At 46.4% G+C, this 15,073-nt stretch overlaps 2 protein-coding genes across 4 annotated transcripts in view; one reads left to right on the forward strand and one right to left on the reverse strand.

Annotated features, from left to right (window-relative positions):
* The window catches only part of ZDHHC3 (zinc finger DHHC-type palmitoyltransferase 3), a 61,178-nt gene extending 53,382 nt beyond the window's left edge, over positions 1 to 7,796 (forward strand). For all 3 annotated transcript variants that reach the window (XM_055280344.2, XM_055280316.2, XM_055280326.2), the window contains one exon: positions 4,689 to 7,796. In XM_055280344.2, coding sequence (XP_055136319.1) covers positions 4,689 to 4,937 — 249 coding nt within the window. In that variant the 3' untranslated portion in view covers positions 4,938 to 7,796. The remainder of the gene's footprint in view (positions 1 to 4,688) is intronic.
* Positions 7,705 to 15,073, reverse strand: part of TGM4 (transglutaminase 4) — a 38,958-nt gene continuing 31,589 nt past the window's right edge. The window contains exons 11-15 of the mRNA XM_063639004.1: positions 14,527 to 14,778; positions 11,371 to 11,649; positions 10,608 to 10,777; positions 10,328 to 10,464; positions 7,705 to 7,846 (exon numbers count right to left, since the gene is read on the reverse strand). Of these exons, the coding sequence (XP_063495074.1) occupies positions 7,705 to 7,846; positions 10,328 to 10,464; positions 10,608 to 10,777; positions 11,371 to 11,649; positions 14,527 to 14,778 (980 nt within the window). The remainder of the gene's footprint in view (positions 7,847 to 10,327; positions 10,465 to 10,607; positions 10,778 to 11,370; positions 11,650 to 14,526; positions 14,779 to 15,073) is intronic.

Raw genomic sequence — 15,073 nt, forward strand, 5'->3', positions numbered from 1 at the left:
AATGTGAAGAGAGAAAGATTTTACTAGAATCCTCAAAGGTGTTCTTGAGGTTGCCAGACCAGCAACATCACCATCAGCATCACCTGAGAACTTGTTAGAAATGCACATTCTCGGTCCCCACCCCAGGCTACCGAACCAGAAACTGAGCGGGGCCCAGCAGTCCATGTCTTAACAGCTCTCCAGGTGATTCTGACTATCAAGTTTGAGAATCCAGTTGGGGCTTGCAGGGGTCCCCCCTCAGGTGGTCCCTGATGCCTGCTGGTGATATGGGTCCTGTGTGCTGCTGGGCTCAGCATAGTGCAGTCGGGGTGTGCTGATTGTGAGACAGGCATGTGTTCCCTCCGCTGAGAAGCCACTGAGACCACCTTCCCTCAATAACCTGCGGCCTCCCCAACAAACAACTGCCAAGACATCAAAGAAAGTCTGTATGAAGCGGATCCAAATTATTAGCCTGCCCACCACTCCTTGTGCATCTCATCAGTGGAACCCATCTCTAGAGCAAGGGCCCTTTGGGTGAAGAACCAGCCTGGAAAGGAAAGAGAAAAGAATAGAACCAAGGGACCTCCAGATGGGAGCGGCGGCCAGTGAGTAGTCTAGAGCCAGGGGCATTGTAGCAGCCCGGATACATGACCTGTACACCTCCTGACCTTTGCTTTCCACGTGTGGGTTTCGACACCCATGTGGCTTTTTCTTACATTCTTTAAATACATATCTGGCTTAGGATCACCTCATAGAAGAGAAAGAATTCACAGCGAAGCAGAAACAAGCCACTGACCAGCGTACTCCCAACCTGAACCTTCTTTTTCTCATCCTCTCCCTCAAGAAAACATCTTGCTGACTTGAGCAGTGTGACTGCCGTAGCAAAGCAGAGTGGCCCCCAGGGATCCCGCTCTGTTGGGCACACAGGAGGAGCCGATGAAGCTGATCCAAGGAGTGATGACAGGCACTGCAGAGGGACATTTGCCAAAAGCCTTCTGGGGGCCGCACGTGCTCTAACACGGACATAAGGATGCCCTGAATTTCTGCAGCTGAGGCCATATAGTCTGGTGCCCAAGTATTTGGGTCCTGGCTTCAGTCTTTGGTTCAAATGTCTGCTTGGCTGCTTATTACCACACCTACTGCCAAAATATGACCTTGAGCAGTAACTTCTTTAAGCCTCAGTTTTTTCATCTGAAAACGGGAATGATAATCTAAATCACAAAGTTAATGGAAGGATTAAATGAGGGTGATGAATAGGAATGTATAGTGTCTGGCCCTGGTATGGCTTTATAAGTGTTAGCTGTGTTAGAGTGCTTTTCAAACCATTGGTCACAACCGTTCATGGTTTGCAACCAGCATGTTTTTCAAGAAAAATGTTTAATGCATTACATATTGCAGGATAAGTATTGTTTTATGAAGCTTAGGGAGTTGTGTATATCTGTGTTCTGGAATGCAACAGAAGAATGTTTCCTCTTGTGGGTTACAATATATATATGAAATATCTGATGAGGAGAGACAGTGTTATCTGGCCAGCTAGGAAGAGACACATTTGCATAGGCTGCTCCCTGAGGCTCTGGCTTTCTACATCTGATGATACAGGGAGCAGGGAACAGCCTGTTCTCGCTCTGTGGGGCTCAGCTGAGTCTGTTCTGCACAGACTCTTCCTTCCTCGGGAGCCTTAGTCATAATACATTCATTTTGGAGTGTTGGTGAGTTTGTTCACAGATCACAGCTCTTGTGTCACCCAGACTGACATGGGCCAAAAGGCCCGTCACACACCCTGCAAGAGCTGCTGGTGTTGACTATGACCCCCTTACCAGGCATCAACCATTTTTGTTTGTTCTCTTGAGCCTGAAGTTAGTATTACTGCTCCTCTGCAAACCTCAAGCTTAAGAACTTTGCCTTCAGGATCCCTTTAAATCCACACAAAACTCAAAATTGAGTCCTACTGGGAAAAAGCAGCCCTCCGCCCATTTTTATACATCAGATTTGTTTGCAATATTTTCTTTCTAGACTCAAAAGTCAACACTCCCTGAACGTTTGTCCACTTTACTGCTGAAGACCTCTGGTAGACAGGCCAGGCTCTGTCTGGAATACTTTATGAGGTTGGTGAGGAGGCTGAGTATAATCCAAGAGTGCCTATCTGGGAGCATGCCACATGAATGGCAAATAATCATCCTGTGGGCTCTTGGCTTCATTCCCCTTCTCTCTGACTGAGCTTAGCCTGGGCACAGTGGTGATTTGCAGTAGAATTGGAAACATGTTGGGCAGAAAAAAAGATACTAGTTCTGGTCCCAGTTCTGATACATAACAAGCTAGATGAGCCTTGGCCACCGTCAAGAAACTTCTGTTTCTTCCCCATCTGCCAGTCATCAATACTCATACCCACCTCCTCACAAGGACGCTATAAAAACCTATGGTCATGGCTTTGAGTCCAAGTCAGTGTGGATGCAGCCAATCTGTCATTTTTGGGTGTCTCCTTTGTAGCTGGGTCTGCCATATGGTGATGTCCCAGCTCTCTTGCTATGAAGTTAAAGCCTCTTTCTCGACAGGCTGCAGATGATCACCCAGGAAGAGAAAGCAGAATGCCCAAAGCAAATCATCTCAGCTGGTCACTGCTTCTGTGCCAAGAAGGGAGGCCTGGCGAGGGGCCAGTCAGGAAGCAGCATGGCATCACATGCTCATGACCCACATGAAGGTCCCTCTAGACTTGTGTCAACAAGATCCGTTTTCTGAAACAGCTATTTTTGTTCTGATTATAAAAGTAACATTGGCTCATTGGTAAAACTTGGACTGTGTGAGAAGTCTACAGAAATAAATACAAATCATCTAGAATTCCATCCCCAAAAGTAACCACACAGACAAATGTTCTAATGTCATGTAAAACTATATTAAACCATCTTTTCTAGCTGCATAGTGTTATAGAATCATTTGCTTAATCATCATTATTGGGCATTTCTCGTTTCCAACTTTGCATTATTATAATTCAGTGTTCAAGTTTGTATTGCATAAATCTTTGTCTCAGATTATTGATTATTTTTAAACTTTTTGTGAAATAACTTCAGACTTACAAAAATGTGACAAAAACAGTACAAAGAGTTCCCATGTGCCCTTCAGTCAGTCTCACTAAAGGTAAACATTTTATACAACCATAATACAAATATAAAACCCTGGACATTGGCAACACCATACCCTTAACTAATGTATGTACCTTATTCACATTTCTCCAGTTGTCCCACTAACACCCTTTTCTGTTCCAGGATCCCACACTGCATCATTTGCGATGTCTCCTTAGTCTCCTCCAGTTTGTGACAGTTCCTCAGTCTTCCTTTGTCTTTCATGACCTTGACCCTTTTTAAAAATTGAGGTGAAATTCCTGTAACACAAAATTAGCCATTTTAAAGTGTACATTTAATGCATTCACAATGTTTTGTAACCACCAGGTCTATATGGTTCCAAAATCTTTTCATCAGTCTTTGACCCTTTTGAAGATTGTAGGGCAGGTATTCTGTAGGCTGTCCTTCAGATTGTGTTGTTGATGTTTTTCTCATGATTAGATTGAGGTTAGGCATTTGGGGCAGGAGCACTGCTGAAGCAATGTGTCCTCGTTGCACCGTATCAGGAGGCACATAGTGTTGATACGTTTCATTATTGTGATGTTAACTTTGATCATTGGGTGAAGGTGGTACCTGCAATGTTTCTTCCCTGCTATTAAGGTACTGTTTTTCCCTTTGTAATTGATAAGTATCTTATGAGGATATACTTTTCAGATCCGATTTTTTTTAATTAGAATTTATTCCAAAGTAAAGAATCTTAAATCTCTGAGATGGTGTGGGAAGAAAAACTGCTAGATACACAGAAATCTTTCTTGAGTCATGTGAATGAGCAGTGCCCAAGCCCGGCAAACCCACAGCAAATTCCCTTGGCTTCCAGAAGAGATGGAGAAAGCAGTGCCCCCACTGGAGGGTCACAGGCCTCTGTGCAGGGTGTTGTGGGCCTGGAGAGCTGGCCTGGCTATGTCTTTACCTCCTCTGGGCATCTCCCCACCCCAACACCCTTTCTGTGGCCTGGCGGCTGAGTTGCAGCCGACACCCAGAGGCAGGTGAGTTGACAGCTTGGAAGAGGCTGCAGGGTGGATCTGCTGCATGAGCAGGCCTGAGCCCAGCGTTACCTCCCCACAGTGGTCCTGTGTGCCCTCCGGCTGCCCACTGCATGTTGGCACTTGCTGTATGAGCACCCGCTTCTTCACCTCGCATGCTGTTTGTGTCCTGCACTCTCTCCTTAACCCCATCGTCCTTCTGCTATGTTTGCAGCCCCTATCTACCCTGGTGGGAGTGGCCAAAAATATTTAGGAGGGGGTCACCAGTTTGTAGTGGCCTCAGAGGATGTGTGGTCCCCCTTATGCCCATCATCTGGCATTGCACTTGTGGAAGGAAAGAAGGGGAGGGCTGGGTGGTGGGTGGAGAACACGTCAGTCCACCAGGCAGGCCCTGCTTGCTGTGTTCCTCTACGCTGCTGTCCACCCACGCCCCAGCAGTCCTCCGAGGGACCTCCCGGGGCTGACCTGGGCCACAACAGACTGCCCTCTCAGACCCCATCTTATCTACACCATGGACCCTGCCACTGCTGTGCTATAGCTGGGGGTGTGTATGTGAGCTGTACAGCCCAGCACTATGCTGACGATGTTCTTCATCCCCTTCTCCCTCCAGGGCATTGAGCGCCTCAAACGAAAGAACCAGCCCAGGGAGCACACGGGGAGCTGGCAGTCAGTAAAGGAGACCTTTGGTGGGGACTTCTCCCTGAACTGGTTCAACCCCTTCTCCAGACCGTGTCAGCCAGAGATCCCCAGTGACAAAGACATGGTGCGGCAGGTGACATCGCTGTCAGACACCGAAACAATGGAGGATCCATCAGAGGAGAGAAAGGACGAGGACTCTGTGGAGGTGATAGATGAATAGATGCTGCTGTGGGGAGAGAAGCAGACACTAAAAAGTGCTGTCAACCTTCGTCCTGGGGTTTTGGCTAAAGGGGCTCATGGGCATGGTGCGCTCCCAGCACCCCCAGCGCTTCCGTGAGCCACTCGCTTGGCCTTGCCATTTCCTGTAACCCCCTCCTTCCTCTCTCCATGTTGGGCCAGGTCTGGGGGTCGGGAGTAGGCTGGGGACATCAGAGGAGGATGGGAGCTTTCTCAGAGTTCATCTAAGAAGAGTCTGCACTGAGAGGGCTCATCAAAAACCGTTCTTCAAGACTGGGTGGCTTTCACATTCTCCGCCCAGCAAAGGGAGCTTTTGAACAGGGCATCCCAGGGGTAGAAAAGAGCTTGCCTTTGGCTTTCCTCAGGATTTCTGTCTTCTCTTGGGAAGGCTGGGGCCCTGGCTTCTGGCTTTGAGAAGTAACGTTGTGACAGAGGGACCAGGCAGGGCTTGCCTTGGGGACCTGGGTTGGGATACTGACATCAGGGGAGACTAGCCTGGAAAGACTGCAGAGCTGCCAGCCACTCCCTGGAAAGGGCTTCCCCATGCTGCCTGCTGAAATTAGGAGGTAGAGGTGGCTGCCACATCTACCTGCAAGGGCCAGGCATGGTTCAAAGAGGACCCTGCATTAAGCTTTACACACACATGTGCAGGACATGCCCAGCATGGACAGAGCCAGAGTTAAGACAGTAGCACTGAAAATGAGCCCCCATTCCACAGACACTGGAGTCTTCACTGAGCGAGACAGCTGGGAGCTGTCCTGCCTGTGGCTACATATCTAGCCATTCACAGATGTGGATACGGGAAAGACCTCTTTGGAGCTACTGGGGACTCTCTAACCACTCCCATGAGAACTTAATTGAACGTTACCTCTTGGAGGGAGTCTAATAACACACGTAGGTAGAACTGACCATAAGCCCTACCTGTGTGTTTGAGGCCAGTTCTCCCAAATTGGTGCCCATCTTGTCTCTCTGAAAAGATGAGTGATGACCAAGGCCTGCTGATTGATAAATCAGATGAATCAGGAAGATAGACAAACACACACACACACACACACACACACACACACACACACACACACACGCCCTACCAGGATGAGTCTTCCCTCCATTCACCCCATTTGAAGCCTGTGGTGTCTGTGGCCACTGCTGAAGGTCTGAGCAGCGTTCTGGTGCTCCTAATCCCCATTCCAGTGGTTGCTGAAGGAGCATCTTCTGCACAAAGCCCAACAGAAGGGTTCTTATCCCCGTTTGGTATAAGAAGTGGATTCACCACCCACTCCCTCCACATGCCTTTGTTCCTCTCTTTGGCCCATTTCCCCAACGTCTACTGGCGTCAGGATTGGCAGGGGCACAGGCACTCAGCAGAGCATGCCCCTGCAAGGCCTCAGTGTCAGGGCCCCCCTTCCAGCTCCAGGCAAAAGGGCATGAGTCCTGGCCCCAAGGGGCCTGTGGCTCCAGTTCAGAGGAGAAGGTCAGTGTTTGGAGGTGCAGCCTCAGGACGCTGAGAAAGGAAACTGGCGACCATGAGAAAGAAAAGAGCCAAGCAGCATCCTGGTTCTTGGACAGCATCCTTGGACACCGTGAAGGGCGACCGATCCTGCCAGAGACCGTCTTTCTACAACTGATGACCCACTAGGGGCTGGGGTTAATTGCTCAAAGGGCCCAGTGTTCACAAAGCCACCTCTGCCCTAACCCTTGCTTAGAGCTCTCCAAGTATGACCCACGAGAGGGGTGATGGTGGGATTCTAACATCAACAGAGCAACCAGAAAGACATTGGGCCTCCCACACTCAGGCTGCAAGTCCACTTTCTTGGTTCTTATCAGCTTTAATATTTATTAATGATGACGTAGGAGCCCGAGTCAGCTGTAAAGGCCATTAACTTGCAATCTGGACAGGAAGTTGACACTCACCACTTTGGGTAAGAGCTGCTCTGACTGTAGGGCCCCCCTATTTGTTGTCCTAACCCAGAAGCAGCTCTGGGCTGTCAGGATGGTGGATGGAATACCAAAGAGTTCACACTAGGGAGGAAGCAATGCCTGCCCCCTGGAGTCTCCTAGGGGGCAGCAGTTAGAATAAGGGAAGAGGATTTGCTGGTCACTGTTTGCTGACATGGGTCTCTATGGTGAGTTCAGGCCTGAGGACAGGGCTGTGTGCAAAACCACATGGCCCTTGAGAAATGTCCTTCCACATTGGGCTTCAAACTGCTTGGAGCACCAGGAGAGGGACTTCCTGGATTTCAGGGATAGAGAGAGGAGAATGGAGGCAATAGGAGGAGAATGCACTTCTAGCAGGCCCATCCCAGTGCTGAGAGAGCACTCCAATTGACAGGTGCCTTCATGGCGGGCGAACCCATGGCCTGAAGATATGGCAGCTTCTCAAGGGGCGTCAGCAGGTGGCAGCGCTGGGCTGCCCATAGTCTGCTGCTCCAGGGAGAGAATCTGTGGCTTTGAAGTCTATGGATTTGAATTGAGACAATGGTGGCCCTGATTTTTGAGGCCATGACTCAGGAAAGGGATGGGATTCTGTGGCCTAGGCTGGTGTTTCTAACTGTAAAAGAGGTGATCCTGTGATAGCACAGGACCTGGCCTTGTGGGTCTGGCTGCTTATGGTTGTGTTGGCCTTTTGGACCTGCTGGCTCTTGAATCTGCCCTCATATAAGTCATCAAATTTAATCATCCATAATCTGAAAGCTAAGCACAAAGTAGGAAATGCTGAAATCTCAACTAACGCTCCGCAGCATCAGACAAGGCTACTTGGTGATGAGAACAATCTTCTGAGCATTAATCTCTTTCACGTGTTTGGAACTTAACTTGACAATAAATTTCTTGGGTCCAGTTTTTATTGGGGTGCATTTTATTTGGGATTGGATGGTCTCACCAGGCTGCACCGTCCTGGAAAATTCAAAGACATATGGACATACAATCAGCCAAGGATGTTATGGGAAGAGGGAGAAGATGAGTTGGGTGAGAAGCCAGGAAGGTGAGCCTTAGCTCAGCCTCTTTGAAAAGTCCTGGCCATTCCAGGGCATGGCACAGTGGACCTGCACCCTGGGTGCTGCTATCAGTTTTCTCAGATGTAAAGCAAGATGGTTGAACCAGCTGGTTTCCAGAAGCTCTTCCAACTCTGACATTTCACAAACCTTCCCTGGAGTCTTGCCTGACTTTACTACAGATGTTCTTGTTTCATGGGTATTAGTAAGTTATCTATTACATGAAATCTAAGAGGAACCTGTATTTTATGTTGAATCCACATGCAAGGAATTGGCTAGCCCCTCACTACTCAAAAAGTGTGTTCTGGGGCTCAGCAATACTAGCTGAGCTTGTAGGAAACACAGAATCTGAGGCTCCACCCTAAACCTGCTGAATCAGAATCTACACTGTAACAATACTCCCCAGGTAATTTGTGTGCACATTAAAATGTGATAAATCCTAGTCTAAGGAAAATAGGAGTCTATCATTTTTACTTGGAAGATTCAGACATCCTGTAAGAAACAGACCATCAGAAACCTCTCAGAAACAAAACATTAGAGTTCAGTAAAGTTTTTTGCTGGATATATCAGCGTGCCAAAAATCAATTTCCATATAGTCCAGCAAACAATTAGAAAATATAATGGAAAATATTCCATTCATAAAAGCTATAATATTGATGCATCTTGGAATTAACCCAACTAATAACGTGCAAGTGGTATATAAAGAAAACAATATAGCTTTTCTAAAGGTGATAAAAAAGACTTGAAAAAAATGGGAAAATCTCATATTCCTAGATGGCAAGACACAATATTGTCATTTGGCATAATTCTCCCCCAAATAAATAGGTAAATTCAATGCAGTATCAATCTAAATCCCAGCCATTTTTAAATTATATGACAAGATGATTCTAAAAGTTCTATAGACAAAAATGGGGGGGTGGGGATTTGCCTAATACATATCAATGTATAGATATGATAATCATATAAAATTATTATAGGACTACAATAATTTAAGTGGTATGATATTAGAATAAGACAAATGAAATAGCAAATTAAAGAGTCCAGAGACCCAGATATATATGGGAATTGACAGCATAATAAAGGCAGTGCTACAAAGTACTAGGAAAACCACAGACAAAGTTGGAGCTCCACATCACTCCACACCCAAAAAAAATTCCAGATAAATACGTAATTGTGTAAATAAAGCTGGAAATTCTAGAAAAAGCATAAGAGAATATTTCTATGCACCTAGGATGACATGAAATCCAGTATCTATAAAGGAAAAGATTGAAAAATTTGACTACATTAAAATTTAAAAGTTTGGCCGGGCGCGGTGGCTCACGCTTGTAATCCCAGCACTTTGGGAGGCTGAGGCGGGCGGATCACGAGGTCAGGAGATCGAGACCACGGTGAAACCCCGTCTCTACTAAAAATACAAAAAATTAGCTGGGCGTGGTGGCGGGCGCCTGTAGTCCCAGCTACTCGGAGAGGCTGAGGCAGGAGAATGGCGTGAACCCGGGAGGCGGAGTTTGCAGTGAGCCGAGATAGCGCCACTGCACTCCAGCCTGGGCGACAGAGCGAGACTCCGTCTCAAAAAAAAAAAAAAAAAATTTAAAAGTTCTACTGGTGAAAGATATCTTAGTGTTTAAAAAAATACAAACTGTTCAGCTGGGCATGATGGCCCATGCCTGTAATCCCAGCACTTTGGGAGGCCAAGGCGGGCAGATCACCTGAGGTCAGAAGTTCAAGACCAGGCTGGCCAGTATAGGGAAACCCCGTCTCTACTAAAAATACAAAAATTAGCCAGGTGTGGTGGTGTATGCCTGTAATCCCAGCTACTCAGGAGGCCAAGGCAGGAGAATCATTTGAACCTGGGGACGGATGGAGGTTGCAGTGAGCCAAGATCGTGTCACTGCACTCCAGCCTGGGCAACAAAGTGAGACTCCATCTCAAAATAAATAAATTAAAAATTAAATTTAAAAAATTAAATACAAAACTGCTATAAAAAAATTCACAGCACGTAACACTCTTTACTGTGTAAAGACTCCATACTAATATGAAAAACAAATGACTCCGTAGAAAAATGGACAAAAGTTAGGAACAGGCAATTCACAGGAGAGAGTCAATTAATGTAAGAAATATTCAACTTCACAAATAATCAGAGATGCAAAGTAAAGCAATGAGATTACTTAACCACTAGATTGGCAAGAATCAAAAAGATCTGTCGGTAGAGCATAAATTGATGCAATCTTTTCTGAAAGTAATTTGGCACTAGCAAAATGTATCTACGTTTTGACCCTATGACCCCATACTGGGAATTCACGTCTCAGGAATATGCACACATGTGCAAGATATATGTCCAGAAGTATATTTCTATTTGTAAGAATACCTCAGGCAGACTCACCCATGGTCAGAGGTCTGTAGTGAGGAGATGCCCAGGCTTTCCAAAGAGAACTTGACGTCAGTCAAAGGGATGGCCAGGGTATTCTTGAAGATACAATTGCAGACAAGTAGCTGGCCAATTCTGCCTGTGTTAGGCAACTGTAGTAGGGTGGGGAGGAGAGATGGGGAAAGAAGATATGCATGAGCCAACCAAGGACCCTCAGGGTTCTTAGGGGCCCCGTCACACCCCATGGCCAACTTCCAGGCAGGAGGAACCCTTTTATGGCCTGCAGGAAGCTCACCTCTATAGAGAACTCAGGGTACTGGAAAGACGTGAATACTTCAGAGGCCATGATTTCGTTAGACTCCACAATTTCTGCAATGATGAAACCTCTGATAACTGGCTCATCATCTAATATAGCCAGGCTGTTGATGTAGGTCTTGGAGTCCAAGGTCAGAGTCACTTCTGATACTGCCAAAGAGTCAGGGTGGAGGGGAGAGGTCATTCATCATAGCCCCCCAGTATGAGTTTTCCTCATCAAGCACAGAATTAGGTTAACTTAGTGTGAATTGAACTGGATAACTTGGACATGTCCCATACTCTCTTTAGAAAACAAGACGTTGGGCTCAAGATGGAATAATAATTGGCCAAGTTCTCCAAGATTCCATCCTGAGTCCATGACAGACATTACCCGTTGTCATCAGGACATCCCACTTGTTTCCAACACTGTGCCTTGGGTACTCATAATCATTGATCTGACTGGGCATCTTAGATTAAAATTTCTGCCACCATAGAAGACTTCTCATGACACTTTCAGCACCCCTAATTTATAACTCTACGATAGACCCAGGCTCCTAGTCCAGTGGTCTCTTTGGCCCACTTTTCTTCTGTGGCTGGCTTTCTTGTGACTACCAAGGGGTAGGTGCTCAATAAATATTTGTTTGTGTTAACTCACACTCAAAAATTTGTCAATGTATGGAAGTTGTCCACAGAGGAGAAGAGGGATTTCAGACTGTGGGGACCCTGAGCTCACTTGAGGCCTCTCCTCCCCATGGTTCTGGTACCTTGACCTTGGATCTGCGAGGTCTTATTGAGGTCACACAGTTTTGCCACCTTCTTGCCAGTGTACAACTGTAGTTCAAAGGAGCCCGAGATGTTGACATTCTGTAGGGCAGCAGTCTTCCTTTTGAGAATCACGGTGAAATTAACAGGGTTTCCCAGGAGCACATCATCTGACTGTACCGACATGTGAAGAAAGTTTTCTTTTACAGGTTGTCTGTGCTCCCTCTCAGAACTGAGAAGGAGGAAGGCATGATCCATGACCTGCCTCTCCTCAGAGGAGCCTGAAAGAGACACAAAGGCAGCTTCCTTCGGGTGCTCCTTCAAGGACCAAATGTCCCAACCACCCCTGTGGCAGAAGGAGCCCATCTGCATGGCCAGGACTCCAGAGACATCCCTGAAGCCCATGAGCTATAGATTGACACGGAGGGCATTCAAATCCCCATTCCTAAGCAATAGCACATTCTGACATCAGTGGGAATGGCTGAATAAAGACCTCCAAAAATCTGCTTCTCCATAAAAGCAATGAGAACACTGGCAAAAATTATCAAATCAACTTTTTCAGAACTCTTGAAATTAACTAAAGGCTTATAATAATCTAAGGAGCATTTATTCAAGAAAAACAGCACAATCTCAGTAAGAATAGTTTTGTGGCATTCTGATTCCCATCTCCCCTTCTTTCCAGCTCCACAGTAGACTCAAAAACCACAGCACCAAATCACAGTGCAAACCAGCAGCCTAGCCACCTCTGGAGGGGACAGAATGGTTTTGGAGTTCCCCTAAAAGCTCCACTACCAGAGAATTGTTTTTAATTGACCTAAGGGCGATTCCCTGGAAACCCTCATTCACAGAGTTTGTCTTCATTGACCTGGCTCAGAGCTCCCTCATTACCAACAGCCTTTTCCCTGGAGCATATGTTAAGACAAACAACCTGCAGCAATTGTTTACAATTGCAGTTTCCTAAGGCAACAAGGAAAAGAAGGGAGTTGAGGGGAAAAGACGTTGAGGGGAAAAGAAGCCGACCAAAAATCTTAAAAGGAAATGCTGAGGGACAAAATGTCCATAGGGGCTTTGAAAAGCTCAGACAGATTCCTAGAAATCTAGAAGGTCTGAGAAAGATCTGTTGAGGCTGTCACCTCTAACTGACCTTGAGGCTCTGCCCAAGCAAGAAGTGAAGGCAGAATTGTAAATTGCCTGTCAGAGCATTGAAATGTACCCCAACTTGTACACAGAGCCCCTTGCCAAAGGCTAGGAGTCTTAATGATTCAAGGAATTTAAAGCAATATCCATCTAATAATTAGCTGACCATTCAGCAAACTGAGCAAAGAATTCGGTGGTCATGGACAAGAAAGATTACAGACTTTCTGGAATTTTATCAGGGAAGTCATTAAACAAATAGCAACAACAAAAGCAACCCTGGGACGGGGGACAGGATCTGATTTCCAGAGTTGCCATATTACGTTCTTTAAAATGTCCAATTTTTAACAAAAAATTACAAGACATGCAAACAAACTATAGGCCATACATGGTGGTGCGGGGGTGGCAGGGGAGGAACATGGAAACAGTCAATAAAAACTGTCCCTAAGGAAGCCCTGACATTGAACCTACTAGACAAAGACTTTAAATTAGCTATTTTAAATATATTCAAAGAACTAAAAAAAAGGTGTGAGAACAAATGGCTTGCCAAATAGAGAATATCGAGAAAGATTAAAATTATTTTTAAAAAAGAACCAAATATAAATTCTGGATTTGAAAAGTACAATAATAGCAGGTTAGAGCTTGCAGGAGAATCAGCAAACTTGAAGACAGGTCATAAGATTATCTAGTCTGAGAGACAGAAAGGAAAAACAATGAGGAAGAGTGAACAGAGCCTCAGAGACCTGAGGGACACCATCAAGTGTAGCAGTTGACAGACACCACTGGTCTCCCTCTCTATCCTTTCCCTGCCTCCCTGACACTTCTGTCACCCTGCCAAAAAAAAACAAAAAACAACAAAAAAAACACCTGACCTAATTGCTTTTAATCAAGTTTGCTCATTTTCAACACAACCCTGAGGATAAGATTTTATTTCAGAGATAGCAGCTGTAAGACAGGAATTTCTGAGCTTGGTTACAAACCTCTCCATCCACGTCCATTCTGAACACAAAGAGACTTCAAAGCGGAGAGCTCCAGTTTGTCCTGAGCTGCCTTGGTAGCCATCACTTGCCTCATTTATAGGGGAGAAATATTACTGCAGGCCTACCTTGTGCAAGGTTTTACACAAGCTCACAATCAACCCCGGAGTCCAAACTGACCTGCTTGTAACTATACTGCAATGGAGGGTGGGAAAAGCCCCAGCTGCATGGGTACCATCTGCCATCCCATAGCACAGCAAATTGCTCCCTCGTCTATGAGTCCTTAGGATTTCCTGCCTTCCTCTTAATCACATCCCATCTTCAGTTTGCCCGTCTGGACTCTTGCACCCTTTGAGCATGCTATATGGAGTTGTCTTCCTTTCCTTACCACGTGGTACAGGAACCACAGCCAATGGGCCACAGGGGAAATACAAATCTGTCAGATTGAGGAACATCAAGAACAGAGGCAGCATATGAGCCTGTGGATAGTAGAGATTGCAAAGGAGACAGTTCAGGTAGGGAAAGCATAAGCAGAGGTTTGGCCAGGGGTGAAAGTAGCCAGCATTTTCAGGGAACAGCAGGCAACATGGCTAGGGGATGCACTTAAGCTCAGGAAGGGAGCCAGAGGCCAGCTCTGCAGGGGCCAGAAAGCCAGGCTGAGAAGATGTCTAATTTGCTGGGCACTGGGGAGCACGGACAGTCTTAGCAAGGTGAATGAGCTGGTCAAACAATGCAAAGGCCTCAATTAGGATTTGTGCTTTTTTGTTTGTTTGTTTGAGACAGGGTCTTGCTCTGTCACCCAGGCTGGAGTGCAGTGGCATGGTCATAGCTCACAGCAACCTCAAACTCCCTGGCTCAAGCAGTCCTCCCACCTTAGCCTCCGAGCAGCTGGGACCACAGGCACACACCCAGCTAATTTTTTTTTCTTTTTTTTTTGGTAGGGACGGGGTTTTACCATGTTGCCCAGGCCCACCCCCAATCTTGACTATTTTCATGGTCTGGGTGACTCAGGGGCTGAGTTAGAAGGAGCTCTGTGATGCTGGCCACCTTCTGGATACTTGTACTCGTAGGTGATATCTCTCCGCCTGTCTTGGCCCACTGCCTTGGTGCTGATGTTTTTCCTGATGCTTGTGGTCTCCATTGAAATTACGTGTAACTCCTCCTGCCCATTCACCATCTTCACCAACCAGATAAGCCTGTCACCATTCACTTCTGAGAAGACGAATCTGGTGTCATAGACAATAAAGATGTCACCTTTGCGGATGGCGGTCAGTGGCGATGGCCCACAGCAGAAGACACCTGTGGGGAAGCCAGGGGTGGTCACTCTCAGTGAGATTCCCCAGCCCACCCAGTCTGAATCCAGTGGCAGCAATGATTCCCAAACTCAAACAGGACTGGCAAGCAAACTTTGCCCAAGAAGCATCCGGGTACTCATTTCCCAGGCCATCCTTAACTATTCTGAAAACAGGGGCACATCTCAGCTTTGACTTGAAGAGTGTCAGGAATCCTCCATCCCAGGAATAGGAAGTCACGCTGCCTATTAAACTCATCCCAGCACATCAGTCCCCGGTAAAGCACAGAGACACACAATCTG

The sequence above is a fragment of the Symphalangus syndactylus genome, chromosome 1 (genome assembly GCF_028878055.3).
Source record: "Symphalangus syndactylus isolate Jambi chromosome 1, NHGRI_mSymSyn1-v2.1_pri, whole genome shotgun sequence".
Taxonomy (NCBI): domain Eukaryota; kingdom Metazoa; phylum Chordata; class Mammalia; order Primates; family Hylobatidae; genus Symphalangus; species Symphalangus syndactylus.